General features: G+C 50.7%; 1 protein-coding gene across 3 annotated transcripts in view; it reads left to right on the top strand.

Moving 5' to 3' along the window:
* Positions 1 to 20,949, top strand: part of si:dkey-100n23.5 — a 43,051-nt gene that overhangs the window by 4,738 nt on the left and 17,364 nt on the right. Inside the window, exons 4-11 of one of the 3 annotated variants that reach the window (XM_037488748.2) lie at positions 61 to 117; positions 228 to 288; positions 1,953 to 2,040; positions 4,846 to 4,935; positions 5,474 to 5,512; positions 10,616 to 10,694; positions 13,442 to 13,489; positions 18,655 to 18,737. In XM_037488748.2, the coding sequence (XP_037344645.2) occupies positions 61 to 117; positions 228 to 288; positions 1,953 to 2,040; positions 4,846 to 4,935; positions 5,474 to 5,512; positions 10,616 to 10,694; positions 13,442 to 13,489; positions 18,655 to 18,737 (545 nt within the window). The remainder of the gene's footprint in view (positions 1 to 60; positions 118 to 227; positions 289 to 1,952; positions 2,041 to 4,845; positions 4,936 to 5,473; positions 5,513 to 10,615; positions 10,695 to 13,441; positions 13,490 to 18,654; positions 18,738 to 20,949) is intronic. The other 2 variants (XM_037488749.2, XM_037488750.2) reach the window with 2 other exon arrangements.

The following is a 20,949-nucleotide window of genomic DNA, read 5'->3' as shown; positions in this document are numbered from 1 at the left end:
GAGGGCTGTTTGGACGGAGAACGCCCTTTTCACGTCTTACTCTCATTTTCACCCCGACAGAAGATGATTCTGAGCCTGACTGTAGCCGCCTTCTTCGACAGTGTAGCATATGTCATGGTGAGTTACTCGAGTTTGTTTCACTGAACACCCACATGGCAGAGGCTGTTTTTTCTGTTTGTCGTCTATGAAAACGTTTCCCTGCTGTCCTTCCTTCCTTCCTTCCCCAGGGTGACTCACATCCAGAGGGAGCTCTGTGTGACTTCCAGGCCTGCTGGTTAACTTACTTTGGTAAGACAAACCCTATGAACTCCTCACTGGGCCTCTTCCATCAATAGAGGTGGAGTAAATATTTTAAAATGACTCATATGAGCTCCTATGTCACATGTAATGTCATTTTGCTATTTTGGCTTGAGAACAAAATGTGCATTGAAACTGATTGCTCCGGCTCCTAGAGCTCATTTAAAATGCGACGTGGGTTGTTATTTCCGGAAGGCAAAAAGGTTAGAAACACTGCAGTTATTTCTGTTGGCTTTATATTTTCTCATGGTATGGCTATCCTTTTTGATCAAGGGATGTTTTTAAATGTGTCAACGCATTTCCTAATCTCCTCAATAAGTCAACTCGGCATCACTCACACAAAAAAGAAAGAAAACTGGGAGGATATTTGCTTTTATTTGTATACACTACTGTTGTCAAGGGTGTCAATGTGTCATTTAGAATCCACACACCCAAACCAAGAATGGGAGTGGAGCACCACGCTCTGCACTTATTGGCCCATCGCCATCTGCTGTGACGACAGTGCAGGTCTCCAGCATCTTAGCTGGGCCCATCTGCAGGTCCTCGATTTAGGGTCGTTGGGGAGATTTCCTTGTCACTTGGAAAAATGAAACCGGTTCCTGTGCACATCTATTTTCTGGCATTTGTTGCAAATGCAGCTCTATTAGCGTCGATTAGCACGCGGATCGGCTGCTAATACAAACACTCCAGCAGGCTTGTTTTGTCGGCCACAGAGGCACACGCACACGCACGCACACACACACACACACACACTACAATGCAGGGTAATGGGCAGTGAGTTAGTGCTGCGGGGGCTGGAGCCGAGGATCCCTCCCGCTCAGGACAAACGGCCGCACATAAACAGCAGCTGAGCGAGGCGCCAAGTCCAGCGGGAGCACGCGGCTCCGCTTTTAGCTCCGACCCATAAAACGGAAAATGTTCTGAAGTGTGTTTGAAGCGGAGCGCGGTGGGAGCGGGGGGCCGACACCGAGACAGGTCGGTGAAGCCGAGCGGGAGCTAAGAGGAAGCGGAGGTTACGTAATACACGTGGTGACAGTGATTTATTGATTAGACGGCCTCCTCCTCTCTCAGCCGCAGCACACACTTCCTCTGGCCGTCGCCTTAGTGTGAAAACTGTGCTGGTTTCCTGTGTGTGTGTGGGTGCGTGCGTGCGCGCGTGTGTGTGTGTGTTGGGGGGGGGGGGCTTTGTAACCTGACCTGAAATATGAAGGCAGAAAAAAAGGGAAGGAAGCGTTCTCTTCGATGAAATATATTCATTTTTTTCCCCTCCGCTGACTTCGCCCCTTCCTCTCCCTTTTCTTCATTTCTTCTATTCTCCTCAGTTCCTTCACCCTCCCCTCTCGGATCGCCCCCCCCCCCCCCCCTCCCTCTCGCCCCCACCTCTGCTTATCTCCCTCCGCTTTTCCACAGTTCATCATTATCTCTCTCTGAGCTCCCCCCTCTCATCCATCACCCTAAGCCACAGGTTTCCCTCGTATTATTGCGAAATGGGCCTTCATTTATCAAGAGGGAAACATGCACGCGCACACGCTCGTAACCACACAAGTGTGTGTTGGTGCACAACACAACACACGTGTGTGGTTGTGTTTTTTGTGGCGTGGGGGGGCTGTGTTGTGTTTTGACCTTGTTGTTTTTCTGTGTGCATGTCTCTGCAGACTGGAGCGCCTTGGCCTGGGTTTGCCTCATCACTCTGAACCTCTACCTCAACCTGGTGAGAGAAATCAGCACCAACCGATACGAGATGTGAGTGTGGCAAAGAACGCTGCTGCTATTAATTATCCCTAAAAAAAACCTTACATTTTTTAATCTGAAAAAGATGTGATAGGCTTCTAAATGACTAACGTGTTTAATATATTATGAATTTAGTTACCGTTTGGTTGTCTGACCATCTGCCTAATCAGTTAATTGACAAAATAATGTCAGGTGACCCTCCCTCGTGTGCACAAACGGGTCCCTGGCTCTTCAATAGCTGTGTGTTTGTCTCTAGTTGCGATCGTTCCCCTGTGTGTGCGCGTGTGCGCGTATGTTTGGTCCGCCAGAGCATGTGTCTCCCCGCGGAGCATTGACAGCCTCCCCTCCTCCTCCTCCTCCTCCTCCTCCCCCACCCCCCCCCCTCCCTCCCCCTTTCTGTTCCAGCCGACGCTCTAATTGAAAAGGGAGTGAGTGTCAGCCGTTAAGTGTGCGCGTGTTCGTGCGCACTAATCTTCACGCTCTGCGGCTCTGCGTTTCTGTCGCTCAAACTCCCATGAGCGCTCTCCGCAGCAGTGTGTGTGTGTGTGTGAGGGATATTTTCTCATTTTCCATGCCTCGCGTGGAGCGGTTGACACAAACACAAATTCTGAAAAAAATAAATAATGTACACGCTCTGTGAGAGGTAAAAAAAAAAAAAAACCTTTAATGAGTGAGCGGCAACTTGCAAGTTGATTTTTAGGTGCAGACCCCTTCCTTGTGTGAGGGGGCTAAGGCAGAGGAAATAGAGGTGCAACCCGCCCCCCACCAACACACACACACACTCCACCCTGGGAGTCTCCCTGCATTGATTAGCAATAAGCCAGACGATATAATGGTGTTATAACTCAGAAAGAGACGGCTTTATGGGGCGCAGGGAAAGGGATGGGGAGGCGGGGGGGCAAAATCAGTTTGCTGGAGCGCCTTGTCAGCTGCACACCATCTCATGGGTCCAGGGGGACCAGGCGGGCGCAGGACGTGTCTGTTGCTGCTTCGGGGGCCGATCACGCAGGCTAAGAAAAAACGCAAACCCTGCGCTTAATAGGTTATAGAGCAACGGAGGGGGAGGGGTTCTCTTATCCCGTATTAACTGCCCACATAAGACGTGTGCGATTTGGCAGGCGTGTATGGGGTGCTGCATGCATGCACAATTAGGCAGCACCCCCCCCCCTCCCACCCCCCCCCCCCCCCCACACACACACACACACACACACACACACACACACACACACACACACACACAGAGTGACGGCACAGCGTGATGGTTTATGAATGAACAAATCGCCAGAGGAGATGGAAAACGGAGGCTGGATGATCTAAGAGTGATTGAAGTGGATGCAAGAGGGGACGGGAAGTGTTTGTGCGTACGCGGATGCGTGCGCGCGTGTTAATGTGCATTTGAAGGGCGGATTCCGGCAAAGTGGATGGGGGGTGGGGGGGTGGGGGCAAGGAAGTGTTGTGAGGCGGTGAGCAATGAGATTGAGCCCCGAGAGAGATTTCTATATGAGCGTGTGTGCGTGTGTGCGTGTGCGCGTGTGCGTGTGTGCGTGCGTGCGTGTGTGTGCGCGCAGGCAGGTGTGTGGAATACAGAGCGCATAGCGGCCCTGCTGTGCCTCATTAAGCCCATGTTGCGCGCAGCCCCGGACCTCGTCATCTCCCCTCTCAAAAGCGCTGCGAGTGTGTGTGCGCCGGCAAGAGCGCGCACGTGTGCGTGCGTGCGTATCTGCGGGGTCTGCGAGCTCTCGACATTGATTTCCTGACAAGCCCCCCCCACACCCCCTCCCTGCACCAATTGTCACGCCACGGACTGGCAGCACTGATTTCAGCATTTATATCTCCCCTCCCACCACCGCTCTCCCTCTCTCTCTTTGTGTGTTTCTTTCTCTCTCGTCCTCCCTTGCGCTCTCTCTTTTCTCGCTCCTTTACTCGCTCAGTTGCTCTCTTTTTTTTTTTTCTTCTCCCAACCATTTCCCTTTTCTTCCCCGTTCTTCCCTGTTCTCCCTCTAACTCACACTGCCTCTTGTGTTCGATTCAAACTCTCTCTCTCTCTCTCTCTCTGGATCTATACGTCTCCTATGTCTCTTTACCACCCATATCCAGCTCTGTTTTAACCATACGCTGTCTCACGTTCTCCACCACCTCCCACAAACTCTGCTGTCTGTCACATGAGGGCAGAGAGGGGAGATACTGCGTGAAATCAGGGTGAGAAGGGGTGTGTGTGTGTGTGTGTGTGTGTGTGTGTGTGTGTGTGTGTGTGTGTGGGATTGAGTGTGTGTCAACCGCGTCACCAACCGCTCGATTGACCACACTTGGAACAAGTCAGGGTAGGACTTCCACTCTATTGACCGGGCGACGCTGTGCGCTCTATAAAGTATCGACGCCCACAGAGACGCCCAACACGCTGGAGCGCACACCTCATCTGTCTAACACACACACGCAGAGCCAGGTTGAGAGATTGAGATTTCTTAAGAGGACGTCAATGGTCCTATCATCTTTTCATTGATAGCTATAGGAGCTTCTCCAGCGCTACCAAGCCCTTTGATTTTAAAATGTGAGCAGTTTAGTTTAGTCTTCCGCAAATGTTTTTGGCAAATCGCAAACCCGCATGGTGAAAATCTGCATCCCATTTGTGTTTTTGATGCTGACATCTCCTCTGTAAATCATATCTTTGATGATTATGGTTCATGACCCCTTTAGATGTGAGCGCTAACAATGGACAAACCGGAAAAAAAAGGATTGACTTAGCCATGTGTGTTTTTTTTTTTCTTTTCTCCCCGGGTCCTGGTGTGCATAATGAAATGAATGTCTGCCTCTTATCAGGTTGTACCATCTGACGGCGTGGGGGCTTCCTCTGGTCATGGCCTCCTTGCCCCTGCTAAAGGGCTACTACGGCCCCGCCGGAGCCTGGTGGTGAGTGCGGCAACGTTTTTTCTTTTCCAGCAAGCCACAGCAGATTTTCTGTTAAATGTCTTTTCCTTTCCACGAGGGGCCACAGCGCTGGCCTCGCTGCAGCTGCAGAAAGGCTCCCTCCAGCATAAGATTCTATGTGATCAAAATGGGCAATTATCGGCACATCTTTGAAGAGTTAAACTCCTCGCCTCAGTCTCCAGTTGTCGGCACTGAATAGGGACGGCATCATTTGTTTGGACGGTAGTTAAAGGCGTGAGGTGAAGGGAGCCGGGGAGGGGGGAGGGGGGGGGTCCGAGGAGAGGAGAGGACGAGGAGGAGGAGGAGGCAGCGGCGGAATGAGAATTGGGACAGAGCCCTTAATCTCCGAGCTCGGCTCTCTCTTTCCACTCTCGGCTTATTAATAGCTACAGCTGCACAGCCCCCCCCCCCCCCCACCCCGCAGTCACACAAGTCTCTCTTCCACTCACGCGCTCCCTTTCCTTTGTAACCCCCTCATCGCTCTCTCTCTCTCTCTCTCTCTCTCTCTCTCTCTCCCCAGCTGGATCACAGACGATCACGTAGCCTGGAGATTTGGGATGTAAGTAGACCCTTTCAGCGCCGGCATCAAAGCAACCATTCCACTGGTGGTGATGGGGGGCGAAGGGGGGGAGGCGGGGGGCGGGGGGGGGGGGGCTGTGCTGCCTCGGCGGGGAAATGTGAAGGGTTGCATGTCAGGGGAGCCTTTGGGGGTTTTTCCCTCCTGGTGTAAGGCCAAGACGTGCGTGCACGTGTGTTTATGTGTGTGTGCGCGCACACACATGTGGATGTGTCTGTCTCTGCCTTGTCAGATTTAGGGGAGTTGCTACACTGTGTATTTAAGTGTTTAGGAGGGCTATGAAGGATTATGCCTGTCTACTGCTTTCTACAACTGGCCCTAAGTCTGCCAGGGCTCTGCCAATCCCCCGGCACAGACGCTTAGCCACACACACACACGCACACACACGCACAGACACGCACATGAACACAACAACCCTTTGCCGTGAGCCAAGGTAATCGCGTTGCTGCTCGCAGCATCAGCAGGGAATCAATCTTTCTAAACAAATAAGCACACACACACACACTCCCGCTCACACACACACACACACACGCGGAACAACACATAGCTATCAGCTGCGCTAAACGAGACCGTGTCTCTTTTATCAGCGCTCCTCTGCTCCCCGGCTCTTTCTAGTTTTCCTCGCTGCCGTGGCCCAGGGGGACAAGTCGCTCCGAGGATCAGGGAATCTTCATTAGCTCTAATTACATCAAACCAGACGAGAGATTAGAGGCCACGGCAGCACCAGTCAAGGTAGAGAGAGAAAAAAAACACACACACGCGCGCCGCCAACAGCTTGCTGGCAAAGGGTGCCGGGGAGCAGAGGTTTTAGCGTTAAAGGTGAGAAGTGGAGAGAGAGGGCGAGGGAGAGAAAGCGAGAGCGGGAGAGGTACCCCGGTCTCTGCCCACTCCCCCGCAGTGTGTCTTCATCAGAGTTCAGCCAAGCGGCGCAGACAGGAGGGAGCAGTTTGGTGGAGGAGGAGGAAGAGGACGGTGTGAACGGGGATGAGAGAGGAAGGAGAGTGAAAAGCAGAGGACAGCGTTTTGTGATGGAGGTGCAGGATTTCAGGGGTTGAGTCAGCAATCGGAAGCACTCGAGCTTAGCTGAGTCACCGCTCTTCGAGGTCCCCGGCGGTGTGTCATGGGTCCGCGGTCAGGCGTGGCACCGAGAAACAGAGAATGACAAATGGAAGCTTATAATTAGCACGGCTGCTCGGGGACGGTGAAGTTGGTCAAGCTTTCTGGTCCTGGGTTGAAATAGCTTAACAGGGATTGCATCTTGGTCCCTTGAGGATGAATCTTAATTACTTTTGGTGACCCCTGACTTTTCCATGAAGTTGACATTTCCTGTTTTTAGTGACATGTTGGATGGATTGCCGTGACATTTAATACAGACATTCATGTTGTCATGAGAATGCATTTTAATTACTTGGTATTCAACTCCTGTATGGCCACCAAAGGTGGGTCTACTAAATTGAACAGGTGATCCTTTGGAGTGCCGTCTTCAGGCAAGAAATATCAGTTTGAACTGTGCTTCATAGAAAACTCACCAAACATTGTCAACAATATACCAGCTGACCATGTTTAGGCATTATATTGTGCTAACGTAGCTGCTATCATGTCCATTTAACCTTGAGGCTACATCCACACCACCACCTTCAAACCTTCTGCTACGTCAACATATAGCGTTAACAATCAACGGGTTGCTGCTCATCGGTTGGTTTGAAAACTAAGGGGTCACCCTGTGGTCCGGACAGACGTCGACCTTTGAAAACGAGGTCCCCTGCATTCTCTACTCGATTGGGTTTTAGCATTCACAACGTGTCCTTCCCTGATGCGTCACACAGCTTACCTACCCACCAGCAAATAAATTCAACATGGATAACGTATTAAAGGCGTTGCAGACCTTGTTGTCAATACTAGAAGCTGTTTTTAACCTCTACTCCTGCTGATGTAGAGGATTGGAGCAACTTATAAACGGAGGGATGTTCTTTTCTCATCAATTGTTTTTGATCTGCACTACTATTGTGATGTTCACAAAGAAACTAAAGGAACAAAAGGCAAAATACTTTAAAAAACCCGATCCCCGGCTGCAGGCGTTTCAGCATTGCTTGCGATTTGATCTCCGCCCATAATAACAACTGAAAACAAATACCACTTCACTATTCATGTACACTGGACATTTCAACAAGAAGTACATTGTCTGTTTGTTTACCAAAAATACGATAATAATAATAATGAAAGGTAGTGCATTATACTTAAGATCTAAACTCAACACTTTGAGTGGGTTTTACGTTTTTAAAAGTTGTGTTTTTCAGCATTGGCTACAAGGTTGCAGGTCTTTCTCAACAAACAGCAAATATAAATATGAATAAATATTGTCAGCAAATGTCCCTCGCTCATTTCCCCTCTGTTTCATTGCCTGTTCTCTCACCCGCTCTTCTAGGTGGAGATAAACTACTGCTTTTGTTCCTTTACAGTTTATGTGTGGACTTCACAATAAGCATTGACAAGAAAAGGAAATCCTTCCGTTACGTGTCCATCGTCTTTCTCCAAGCGGCAAACTCTGACTTCAAACGTTCAGAGGGCTGAACACACCGCTGGACAAGCTAATTGCTAATCGCCCCAATGACAGCTGAATGAAGCGCGACTTCATTGTTTCCAAACATAAGCGTTTACCCTCATGTACACTACAAATTATTCTTTTTAAAACGGAAATGTAGTGGTGTGGACGTGGCCATAGTCTTTTTAGATTTGAGATTTGACACACACACACACACACACACCCTGCTCTGCCTGGCCTTTGTGTCGTGTCCTCCTCCCTTTCTGTCTCTGGGGTTGTTCTGTCCCTGTCGGACTGGTTGAACAGGTAGATCTTGATCTGTCACTCAGCAGTTCCATCTTGCTTTGTCAAAGTTGAGTGCTAACCCGCACAGACGGGTCCCTGCAGTACCTCTCCCGTCTCCTACTGAGCTCTTCAATTACATTTTTTTTTTCATCGCGGCCTCATTATTCACCACAGAGGGGAGATGGGGGGAGGAAGGGAGGGAGGGAGGGAGGGGAGAGATCGAATCTCTGCACGTTTGCCTCGATCACCTCTTTCCGCTTCCAGGCTCACTGTTCAAAACCCCCTCAGTTCAGCAGCCTTTCTCTCCGTCCTTCAGCCAGTCAATCCTACGGCTGCAGCTCCTCTCTGCTGTTCCTCTCACAAAGGAATGACCTCATCCTTTTTCCTGTCTTTGAATCAGCCAATCCCCCCCTTCTTATTTCTGCTCTTCCTGGTCCTCCTGACCCCCCGATCTGCCTCATCCCGCCACCTTTCCCATCCTCACCTCTATTCGTGTCTTCGCTTTTATCATCCCCCTGCCCTCCCCGCATCTTCTCGCTCTTTCACTGCCTCTATTTCTCTCTCTCTCTCTCTCTCCATTCTCCCTTCTCTCTCTTTCTCTCCCTCCCTCCCTCCTGCTCTCTCTCTCTCTCTCTCTCTCGGGTAGTGCTCAGCTGTAGAGCACAGCGGACTCTAATGGCAGATCATTATCATGCTAATTAGAGCACTTTGTAGCTGCCGCCCGTCATTCTCCGCTCCTCGCAGCCCCCCTAATCCCCCCACGCTATCGTTAAAAAGGCCGCCCCCTCCTTTTCGCTCTCCGCCCCGCTACCCCCCCACCTCGTCTCTCCATCATTAACGGGACACGCGCTAGCGTAATTGGACGCTGTTTATGCCGGGGCGCGGGTTATTAAATCACACCGAGGTGACGCTTGCGCAGGTCCCCCCCCCACCCCTCCTCCCTTCCCCAAGAAGGCTTTCATCATTGTCCCATGCCACTATTGAACCTGCGTGGACGCGCACATACACGCGCACACGCACACGCTCAAAGAGGGTGTGTGTTCTTTGCATATTGATGCTCCCTATAAGGCGTGAGGAAACATGGATTTGCAAAGCAGCCCTAACCCCCCCCACCCCCCCATTTACCACCGTGAAACAAAGGCTCCCATCCTGTATTACCCTGGCAATAAAAAGTTTATTTCGTTAATGCTCAATACAAACAAAGTGAAATTAGGCCATGAATCTAAAATTTGCCTTTCAGGTTTTTAACACACATGTCCTACTCTTTCCATGTGCGCCCTTGGCCTCAATCTATTTTCCTTCCAAGCCATGTACCTTCCTGTATTCATGTATCGGGGACACATTCCTGTTTTCCACATCGATCATGATTGGGCTCTGCACAACCCAATATGTGGATGGGCTGTGATGTGAGATATATATATATATATATATATATATATATATATATACCCCCTCCATTTCTGTTGATATACCTATGGCATTTGTGCCAGGTGCGTGGCACCGCATGGCCTTGACTGCCATGAGCAACTGAGGCTGAACAGGGACACGGTGCCCAGGAACCTGTCTATCAAAGCCAGACAAAGGGCTGTTTCATGATGAGAGGGAGAGGCTGAAACTCCTCTGAGCTTACATCACCTCCCGAGAGGTTGCATAACACAAGGCTGCCATTCCTGCAAATCCATCACCCCTCGTTCGTCTCGCTCTCTCTCATCCGCTCAGAAATACCTGACATGTTATTCTCTCCCCAGCACCTCCCTTGATTGTTAAAACCTTCATCCCATGTGAATGTCATACACTTCCGGATTGTGGTGACTTTGCCTTTTGTTTTCTTCTTTATCTGCCTTTTTCTCTAATCATAGAAACTATACGTGCAGCACGCTGAGTCAGGCTCTGTGCAGGGTGCTGTGCAAACCGCGTGTCCCTAATGCTTAAGCTATTCAGAATAATGCTGCCCCGGTGTCCACACGGCCTTACCCATACCTTAACAGAGTGAGAAATTATGAAAAAAAGCAAAACAAATTCACCAAATCCCACCCTTAACAAATATGGCCTTCTCCTATCGCAGAGGAAATTATATTAGAGGATTTTTCTCTAATCGCTTTAGACAGCCCTTCTATCGTAACACTGGACACCTAGAATGTTATTACGTCCGGTCACGGTAGGAATTCTATTAGGATATACGTCCCCTACTTGTGGATTCAAAATGTATTAAATCCTGTGGGTTTTTCATCTTTTTCGTGTTTGTGTTTTTTTTGTAGATGGTATGTGCCTCTGTTCAGCCTCATCTTCTTGATGATCTGCTGCTACGCCCGGATAATCTGCGTGGCCACCGCAAGGGTGAGTGCCCGATACGCCTGAGACCAGCAGCCGGCCGAGACAACAGCAGCTTAGCTGAAAGTGCAGTATGACCTTTTAGAAAAGGGACATTAGTGAAAACTGACATCTCAAAAGAAAATAGACTCAGGAATGTTCCTCACAAAATAATGTGTGTGTGATAGGTCGTTTTTTATACGTTTTTAACAAAATTCCTGGGTGGGGGGGTGCAGTCTAAGTCCCTTCGCAGCTAATTGGAATGAAGACCTCATGTAAGACAATAGGATCAAAGCTACATGGCTTGAATTCATTTGTCATTCAGTAATGTCGACGGCTCCCTTGATCCAGATCATCATTTTGTGTGTAAATTGAACACAATGGGTTTCTGGACTGTTGTTTTGGGCATAACCCTCTAATCTAGCACTTCTACTTCTTCACATTTTTTATTTTCTCTGCCAGCTGTAATGGACTTGAACTAGTCCATAAAGACAGCGCTTCTAATTGTCCATATGTGTTTACTTGTTCTGAGAAACGCCACCTGGCCCATTCTTCCAGCCTCTCAGAACAGTCTGTTTGTGAAGGTAATCAGTCGATTAATTGCTTTACCACTCGGTCGATCTCCCCTCCGTGTTGGCTCGTAGCTCTGTGTGATTTTTTCCATTGTGAGGGTGGAGCAGGAGCCCCGGGGCAACGCTCCGTGCACACACACACACACACACACACATAGCTCACATTCCCCCGATGTGACGCCGCGGCGTGGCTGTGCTGCCCGCTGGGAAAGGTAGTGGCAGACGCGTGTTACCACCATGTCGCCCCATACAAAACCGGAGCGCGGGGACGCGTCCGGGTTGAAGCCCTGCCGGGCTTCGCGGTGAATAGCCACCGCTCTTTGTTTGGGGCGGCAGAGCGAGAGCGACAGGGAGGGTGAGACAGATTCAAAGATAGCCGAGCTGCCGGCGGACGACCTCGGAGAGGCAGGCGGCTGAAAGGGAGGGGAAGAGACTACTTCTCTTCATCGTGAATACGAGAAAGAGAATGAATTAGAATGTCGCATCTCATAAGGCATTCAGCTCACAGCATTCAGCTGTCTCGCTTTGTACCTTTTTTCTTCTTCTCCCGCTCCTTCGGTCTGTCTCTCTGTCTGTGTCTCTGTCTCTATTCCCCCTCTTCTTCCTCAGTCCCCCCCTTCCCCCCCACCCTCCACCACCACCACCTCTTCACTCTGTCGTTTTGCTTTCTCTATCATATTTATGAAGAGCTCAAACCTTATCTCTTTTCAGCTGCAGGCTGTCTCACATGAAAGAGTTTCAAAGGCTTTGAAAGCCGGGTAGGTGGCGACGCATCGGGGGAAAGGGGATAAAGACGAGGAGGCTGAGCGGGGAGAGGTGGGACGTTAGCTGGACGGAGAAGTTCCTTCGCTTTCCAGACAGTTCGTGGGGGTGTGGGGGAGGGGGTACAAATCTGGAGCTCATTAGTTTACCAAGACCGAGTTACAACAGGATTATTTGGAAAAACCCGGACGCACCCGCAGTGACTGCGCGGGCTCGCACTAACTGGAGGGATTTGAAAGCTAATGAGTCATTATCACGCCAGACAGCGAGGTCTGAAAGCGCGCCGGCGTCTGTTTTTATGTGGGCCATTTGTACATGCCCACTCCTTCCCTCTTCAGCCTCGCGCCTCAACACTTAACCGGCACGCCGCCCGAGACGCTCGTCTCGCGGCGGCTCTAACAGAGATTGGAACAAAAGCGCGGCCCGCACAGAGCTGGCCTCGTGACAGCCCCCTCACGGTCGATATGTCACGGATTGCGTTGCTCTGGGGCAAGTTCCGTCTAATGACCCAACGGCTAATTATTGTTATTATTGTAATTATTTGAATTACATTTTTTTTTTTTTCTTGCTCTTTCGGTTTACTAACGCATCACGGGCACACACAGATTTACAATGATGATCACGCGTCAGCGTGGAGAAACCATGGCAACCTCCAGTTAATAAATGGCAGAACAGCGGAGCTGTTAGTGCACATCGTTCACGCGGCCTCTTTGTGCCGCGCGTGTGAACGCTCACACCAGGCCTCCAGAGATTTGTCTCTGATGTCTTGGGTAACATAAACCTTCTGGTTTCCTACCCCCCACCCTCCACCCCCTCAAGGGCGGCCCAGCACCAATCCCACCATTACAGACGCCGGGCTTTGTGCGTGTGTGTGTGTGTGAGCTTCCCTGCGCGCGTCTGTTGACATTTTCCCTGCATTCCCCGGAGAGATGAGACGGGGGGGGGGGGGGGGGGGGGGGGAAGGGTGGAAAGTATTCCCACGTTCTCTCTGGAGATCTCAGATCTGCCATGTTTGCTCCACTTTTTTCCTTTTTTCCTTTAACACTTCTTCAACAACAAAAAAAAAAGCGTCTCCCCTTTCTCTCAACCCTTTACCTTTTTTTCTTTCTCTTCCTCGTGTCACATTGTGTGCGCTGAAGCTGATCACTCCCCTCTCCTCGTGAGATGCCGGGAGGCGCTTTAAGCGCTCCCCTCTGCCTGAAAGCTGAAAGCTTCGCACTGTGTCGCGAATTAGGCAGGGATGGCGGATACGGTGGAGGGGTTTTGCTTTGGTGTGATAGCCGATGGGATATTTTTTTCCAGCTTGTCACCTCTAAACGTCAGGCCTCTCGAGGAAAAACAACTGATTAAAATGATCAAACCCTCCACTCTTCTTGCTCCCCACCCCCTCAAAGTATCTGCGCTGACCTTTTCTTTCCATTTTGTGTCTTTTCTGCGCAGATGCAGTCATGGTTGGGAACCTTCAACCCAGAGAGAGAGAGACGAAAGGTAATGGCCTGTCCGAGAGTCACATTTCTCCGCACACACGCACACACGGAGCGTGAGGATTAGAGTGTGTGCAGGATTAGTTTTGGTGTTCCCGCTGGGTAGATGTCAAACGGTGGGGAGCAATTTGACCTTGTGACACCTTGTGTTTGTGTGTGTGTGCGCTATGCGCGCCTGCCCGTCCATGTATATTTAAATTTGGGAGCCGCGGTGCCTCTGCTCCTGACCTTACTGAAAGGGAAAGAAGGACAGGGGAGGATACCTGTGAAAAATATTAAGATCTAGAGAAGTCAGCTTGTGAAAATAGGCTGTCGGGAAAAGGGGCCTCAATCTCCAGTTCTGTTCCGAGGGAAACCCACGCAGTGTGTAAACAATGTCATTCCCTCTAATGCCCAGCAGGGGGCGACTCTTCTGGTTGCAGAAAGAAGTCCTATTGTACAATATCTCTATGACGCAAGATCCGCGTTGATCGGAAATATCTCAACTGTGAATCGTTGGCACGGTTTCCTTTGTGCTGTTTTTTTTTTTTTTTTTTAAACCTAAAAACTCTCAAGCAGCAGACTAATATCCAATTAGTGTCATAAATGGTTTTAGCTGTCGCAAATTGTTGTCTGCTTTGGAGTGCTTGGCGTTTATGCTCAACACATTGTTGTCATTGCTCTACAGACCAAACAAAATGTGCTGTGAAGAAGACCACTAGCGAAAACAACATGATCCGAACTCTGCTATGCCAAAGAAGAATTATAATTAACGGTAACGGTAACAAGCCCAGTAAAGAAAGAAGTCAAGTAATTAATTCATTATCAGGATACGTTAAACACCCTGTAATCCAGGGGTCCTCAACCACCGGGCCGTGGAGCGGAACAGGTCTGTGAGCCATTTGGTACCGGACCGCACCACATAAATATATATATTTTTGTCATTTTGAAAATTGACCAGATTCTCTCGTAATTACATGCAGGCATCCCCCTCGAGATATTTCCCAAGCGTCACCAAGCCTTTTTTTTCACCTTATCTAATTTCCCACTACTCGCTGCGTTCTGCCCAGCGGACAGAGCGCGCGAGCATCACGCCCCCGTCGGCCGGTTATTGTGTTTATCCGCCACCCCTCCAAAACCAGTCTGCGAAATAGTGTCTAACATGAAAACGGTCCGTGAGGCAAAAAAGGTTAGGGACCCCTGCTGTAAACAATTAATTTCTATACTCATGGCATATAATAATTGGCCTTCTCTTACATGCAGTTCTGTTTTCAGTGGGCTGTTAGTAACGCCGCGACACGTCATCCTGTTACAGAGAGACATTTGTACGTAATTCGTTGTCGTGTGAAACATTGTCACCGTGCTGTAACACACAGGTTGGTAGACCGCTGTTGTGTTACCTCGAGTTTGACAGCAACCCGTCAATCACAGTAAGTCTGCCCTTCTTCATTTGACACTAAATGGACCATCGTTTACAAAATGATCAACCGAGATTTAGCCTAAAAAAAAGATATTCTTTCGAAAATTTGTTCTAAAAGATGGTCTCATATATGTATGGGAGGGCAGTACTAATCTGCTGGACAGAATGGATTGACATGATGTCATTGATTAGGACCATTACATACGCCGGTATTGGGAAGTCTCATCTAACACCTGCGTAACCACAAATCCTGCACAAAGGTAATCAGGGTCACACTCCTATTCATGACCAAAAACAGTAGTACCTGCTTATTACCCCACCCTGCAGGGAGGTGTGTGGGGGGGGGGGGAGTGGTGTTGAGTGTGGGTGTGGGGGGGTGGGTAGGGGCATGTTAGGGTTAAGGTTAAGGTTATGTAGATGCTGCCCCTAAGTGGCAGATGTAATTACTGCACACTGAACTGGTGTAACCTTCACCGCCCAGACAACACACACACACACACACACACACACGCACTGTTCATGTGTGCTAATTGCTACGTACAGCACAGAGTGTAAATAAGTCAGCAGGGTTTTTTTTATCACTCGTTTCCTCGTTTTTCTCTTTCCCAATCGCTCTCCTCGTTTCCATCTGTTTTCCTCTGCCTCTCACTTCGATCCTGCTTTCTCTCTCTCTCTCACTCTTCCCCCCTTTTTGTTTTCTCTCCTTCCCTCCCTCCATCTCTCTCCCTCTCTTGTACTCATACCCAGCATGAATAAAGCAGCAAGCCAGGTTCATGGACATGAATATTTATGAGCGTTTATGCACGCGCTGCGATGCTTTAAAACAACAACAACAGCCTCCCCGATTGTGCTTGCCAAGCCAGCGAGCTCTCGGTCTTGTGTGTGTGTGCGCGTGTGCGTGTGCGTGTGTGTGTGTGTGTGTGTGTGTGTGTGTGTGTGCATGTGTGTGTGCCTGTGTGTGGCAGCAGGTGTAAACTAGAGAAAGCGATTCCTGCTGGGTGTCTGAAGACCGCCGGCTCTGGTTATTTCCATTCACTTCGCCACATCTCCCTCCTTCTGTCGCCATCTCTCACACACACACACACACACACACACACACACACACACACACGCGCATGCATGCTTCTTTTGTTTTGCATTCACGCATGTAGTTTCCTGCGTTCACCATTCTTGATCTTTTTTTTCTCGCTCTGACTCAGCCTGGCACCATCCCCCTTCTTCGTGTGTATGTGTGTGTGTGTGTGTGTGTGTGGGGATGGAGAGATGACGTACATAACCGGTGTTGGCAGTTATCAGGGCCGTCAGTCACATGGTTTCGACACATCTCTGTGTGTCTCGAGCAATTTGTTTGTGGTCACGCTTGAGTGCGCGCACACACACACACTGTACAAGCACCACAAGGTCTTAGTGCATGCATAGGTAAGTGGTGGTGGGGGGAGGAGGGGGTTATTTAGAAGAGGCCTTCCGAACACACACACACACACCCAAACAGGCAGACTTTTGAACGCATTTGCCCACACAGCAGCTCGGTCCCGTCGGGTAGCAACAAAGCTGGCTGAGCAAACAGCGAGCTGCTTGTTCGTTATCTTCCCCGGGTGTTTGTTTACTGATCCACACAAGCTTCCAGTCACAATGGGACGTGTCAGCTCGCGTGTCTGCGTGCACGTACGTTACGCTCGACCTTGTTCCTCGCAGAGCGGAAGGCCCTACCCGCGCCATGTAACCGTCCTTAATTCTTGTGCCAAATTAGTTTTTTTTTTTGTTCTCCCCCCCCCCCCCACGTCAACAGCACCGTGAAAGCGCTCCGAAGCTCTGAGCTGCAAGGACAGTTGGGTTTTGTGTCTCCAAGGCGCCGCATGCTGCTCTGCCAGAACGCGCATACCTCCGTTTGGAGGGATCGGCACCCCAGCTGTCAGATAGTGAGATGCTCTGAGCATCCCAGTAATCCTCGCCGGTGTCTTTAACGGGATGCGTTTGGCTTTTATCGGCCCTTTTATTTGCTACATCAATCTCGCCAAAATTGCCATTTTGTAGCTTGTGTGGAGCTTCACGTTGCAGAGCGTCGTCTTCTTGAGGTCGCTAATAAAAATGATACATGTTTAAATTTCTATTTCAACTTTTCCAAAAGGACTATTTGTCAATGTTGGTTTAAAATTTAGAAAGTTGTAAACGGCAACAACAGAAGTATTTATCCATCTGTTTACTTAGCCATCTATACAAAAATAACATCATAATTTACTTATAAATGCACGCTCTAAATCATGAGTAAAATCTCGGGATGGATAATTGTATTAATCATGCAGCAGAAGATTTTAATTTCTCAATGAAACGTTTCATTATGAAATTATAAATACGTTTGGTCCCTGATTTTAAGTGTACAAAAATAACTTGTTTTTAAAGGTCCTTGATTGTGATGTTCTCTCTGCTGGGCGAACCCGATGCTGCTCTTTTTGGAGGTGGTTATTTCTTGCTTCCTGTCGTCGGTGAAGGAGACCGGTAACTCCGGACAACGCGGCAGTAATAGCGTGCGTCATTAATGCCGAGTCCGCTGCGCCCGGCGCACACAATTACGCTTTCAATCCGCGTGGGGAGGGAGGGGAGGGGGGGGGGGGCTGTGATTAAAAACACCAGGCTCTTTAGCAGCGCGCTTCCTCTTCGTCCTCCTGGTCCATATCCTGCCTCTTGCGCATTGAAATTCCTCAAATGCCTGCTTCTATCTACACTGTACATCTACCCCCCCCCCCCCTCCCCCCTCCATCCAAGATCCTTAGGCTCCAGGCTCGCCCTTTTCGTACCTCCCAATGACACATCCTCCACAGCACACACACACACACACACACATGCACGGACGCTCGGGTGAGATGACAAAGGCAGAGCTTCCCATATGCTTAATGTTAACCCTTCTGCTCCACTCGCCCTACCCTGCTTGCGTGCACGCGGCGCGGTGAAAGCTCTGCTTATATATTGAATATTTTTTATTTTCACGCACGCACGCACGCACGCACGCACGTACATAAAATGAAATACCACGGGTGGGTGGGTCCTCGTGATTTTCATTAGAATGGTTAAGAATACCTTCTCTAGAGCTTGAACGCCTCGGGGTATTTTCTGGTGAGTAATTAATTTTCCAGCATGGGGGGGGGAGACCAGAGCTCGCGGGCCCATGCCTTCTGGCTCGACTGTGCGCGCGGGCGTGTGTGACTGCTACCGCGTCCTAGTTTAAAAGTGGAGGAGGGGGAGTGTGCGCTCGCGCTCGCGCGTGTGGAGAAAACAGCACAGCGCAGAAAATCGATCCAGGGGCCGCGCTTCTCAGCCTTCTTCCGAGCGCACGAGTCCTCTGCGGGGAATTAGATAACGGCTTGTAAAAGCTCTCCGCCACCAGCGCCCCCCCCCCCCCGCGCGCTCGCACACACACACACACACACACACACATCCCCCAGATCGACTTTTAGCCGCCTGCGTCGCTCGTATATTGAACTCATCCCCGTTCGCATTACCGCCACGTCTGGGCTTCCGATTTAATTGGGACCCCCCCCCCCCACCCACGCACGCCCCGCTCCCTCTCATAAATATGTGTAGATATTGCGCATTATCAGCGGGTTAATATTTTATTAGGCTTTAATTGGCCTTTGTTGTATCCTCAATGCGCTGATCCCCCTGTTAAGACAAGGTGTGTGTGTGTGTGTGTGTGTGTTCCAGCGACATCAATGTTAGTGTGAGCATGCACATTTTTCGCACATGGGTCAGTGGTCCCGTTTTCTGTCCTCCAGCTGTCCTTGGCGGAGGAGATCAAGCCGTTGAAGTGGTATCCTTCCGTCTACCTGCTGGTGTCCATCTTCCCCCTCGTCAACAGGTAGCGCGCTAACACACACACACACACACACACACACACACCTGTACGGCACAGAAACTGCGCTTCCTTGTTTTACTTGCGTGTCTGCTTCACACTGCTATCTTATCTCCTCTAAACCCGTCACCCCCCTCACGCTCTCACCCTCCCTCTGCGGCTCCCTCTTATCTGAACTCTTGCTTTGTACAGCAGCACGTGTGTGCGCGCGTGCGTGTATGTGCGCGTGCACGTTGGAGGCCCGGATTGGCTGCATTTAAAACCAGGGCTTCGTTGGCCGTGGGTTGGTGGGAGGAGGCAGGTGGTCCAGTAAATGATAACCCCTGTGCTGTCATTACTCCTTCACTCCCTCCCTCTTTTCCTTTTTCTGTCCTTCTTTCCTTTGCTTTACCATTCCCTGCCTCCCTCCCCCCCCCTCGCAGGACCCGGTCTGATTGACAGGTCAGGGTTACTAAGTGATTAGCCGCAGCGGCTCGGCTTGTCGGCACGGCGATGTAGGCGGAGACACAGGTCAATTACAGGGTCAACGTCTCTCAAAGGCTCCGCTTAAACACCGAGCGACCCCCCCCTCCCCCCTTCACCCGCTCACCCTACCCCCTCTCACCTCTCCATCCATTCCGGGTCCCCTCCCTCCTCAGTCCCTGTGCGCCCCAACTGTCGGCTGATGAAGATGACAAACTGCATCCTGTGCAAAGCCCGAGGCCCCCCCTGGCCCCCCTGTCTTAATGTCACTTTCTCTTCCGCTCTTCCCTCGTTTCACGCTCAAACGTCTCCGCTACACCCCCCCCCCCCCCCCTTTTATTTCCACACGTCCTCGCTCCGGCTTTCTCCTCCTGTGTTTTTATACGCCGCCCCCCCCCCCCCCCTCCACCACCACCACCGCACCCGCCAAACACCTCCTCCCTCTGCTCTCTTCCTCTCCGCTGCCACACAAAGCCCCCGTCTCTTTCTCTCTGCCTTCTCCTGAGCAAACACGCGCTCTCTCTCTCTCTCTCTCTCTCTCTCTCTCTCTCTCTCTCTCTCTCCAGAGAGCGAACGAGGAGAAAACGGGAATGAATTGCTCTCGCATCGTCGCACCCCTCCCTCCCCCCCCCCCCCCCCCCCCCCCCCCCCCCAACCCTTCCAACCCGCTCGGCAGCGCTAGCTGTGTATATCTCCGGCTCCTATTAATTTGTTAGCCCCCCCTCCCCCTTCTCACTCACCTCCCTCCCCCTGGCTCATATCCTCCTCCGCCTCCTCCCCTCTTTCTCCATCTCCCCCTCCTTCCTTCCCTCCCCTCCGCTGAGTGCTGGAGTGTGTAAAGTGTTTGTCACGGTGCCGTGCTGATGTCGCCGTGCTCCACCGTGCGGAAGCGGCACACAGACAGCCTCGCCGTGTGAGTGTGTGTGTGTGTGTCTGTGTGTGTGCGTGCGTGCGCGTGTGTGTGTGCGTGTGTGCGTGTGTGTGTGTGCGTGTGTGTGTGTGTGTGTGTGTGTGGGGGCGGGTGGTTGGTTTCGTGTCAAGGCGAATGTGCTGTCACTGCTTGTTGCTGCGTGTGCACGCACTTGTTTGTCCGCCTCGACTTGAGCGCGTGCGTTTGCGTGTAAGTGTGTGCGTTTGTTTGTGCGCATGTGTGTGCGCGCGCATGTGTGTGTGTGTGTGTGTCTGAGTGGGGGGATTATTTCTATCTGAGCTCCAAAGCCTCCTAAACAGGGCTTAGAGAGACGGCCCAGGGCAGCAGCTAAAGCCGATGGTTAGAGCTCCCCCCCCCCCCCCCCCTTCCCTCTACATCTCTGCCCGCTGCTTCCTCCCTCCCTCTCTTTTTCTCCCTCGCCTCTCTCTGCCATTTCTCCATGCCCTGATCCATTGCGTTAATACACAGACGCCCCCACACACAAACACACCACTTGTTTTTTTGGCCCTCATCTACCACCGCGCACACACAAAAACATGCATGCGCACCGACAGTCACACGCCACGCGCAATTTTAATCTGCTCCAAATGCACACTGGTAAATGTGTTAATTCGACACCAGCTGTTGCGAATTGAAATGGGAAAGCGCTCCTTACTTTTTTCTACGCTCACACGCGCTTGAACACAACGCACGGACGAGTCATTATACATCACTTTACCGCACGACTCTCCCTCTCTTCCTCCCTCATTCACTTGCCCTCACCAAAAAGTAGCACCAGACAATCACACCTTCACACCTTCCTTCCTCCTTCTCCTCTCTTTGTCC

This window comes from Pungitius pungitius, chromosome 10, assembly GCF_949316345.1.
Source record: "Pungitius pungitius chromosome 10, fPunPun2.1, whole genome shotgun sequence".
NCBI classification, from domain to species: Eukaryota; Metazoa; Chordata; class Actinopteri; order Perciformes; family Gasterosteidae; genus Pungitius; species Pungitius pungitius.
This window is presented reverse-complemented; position numbering and strand designations above follow the sequence as displayed.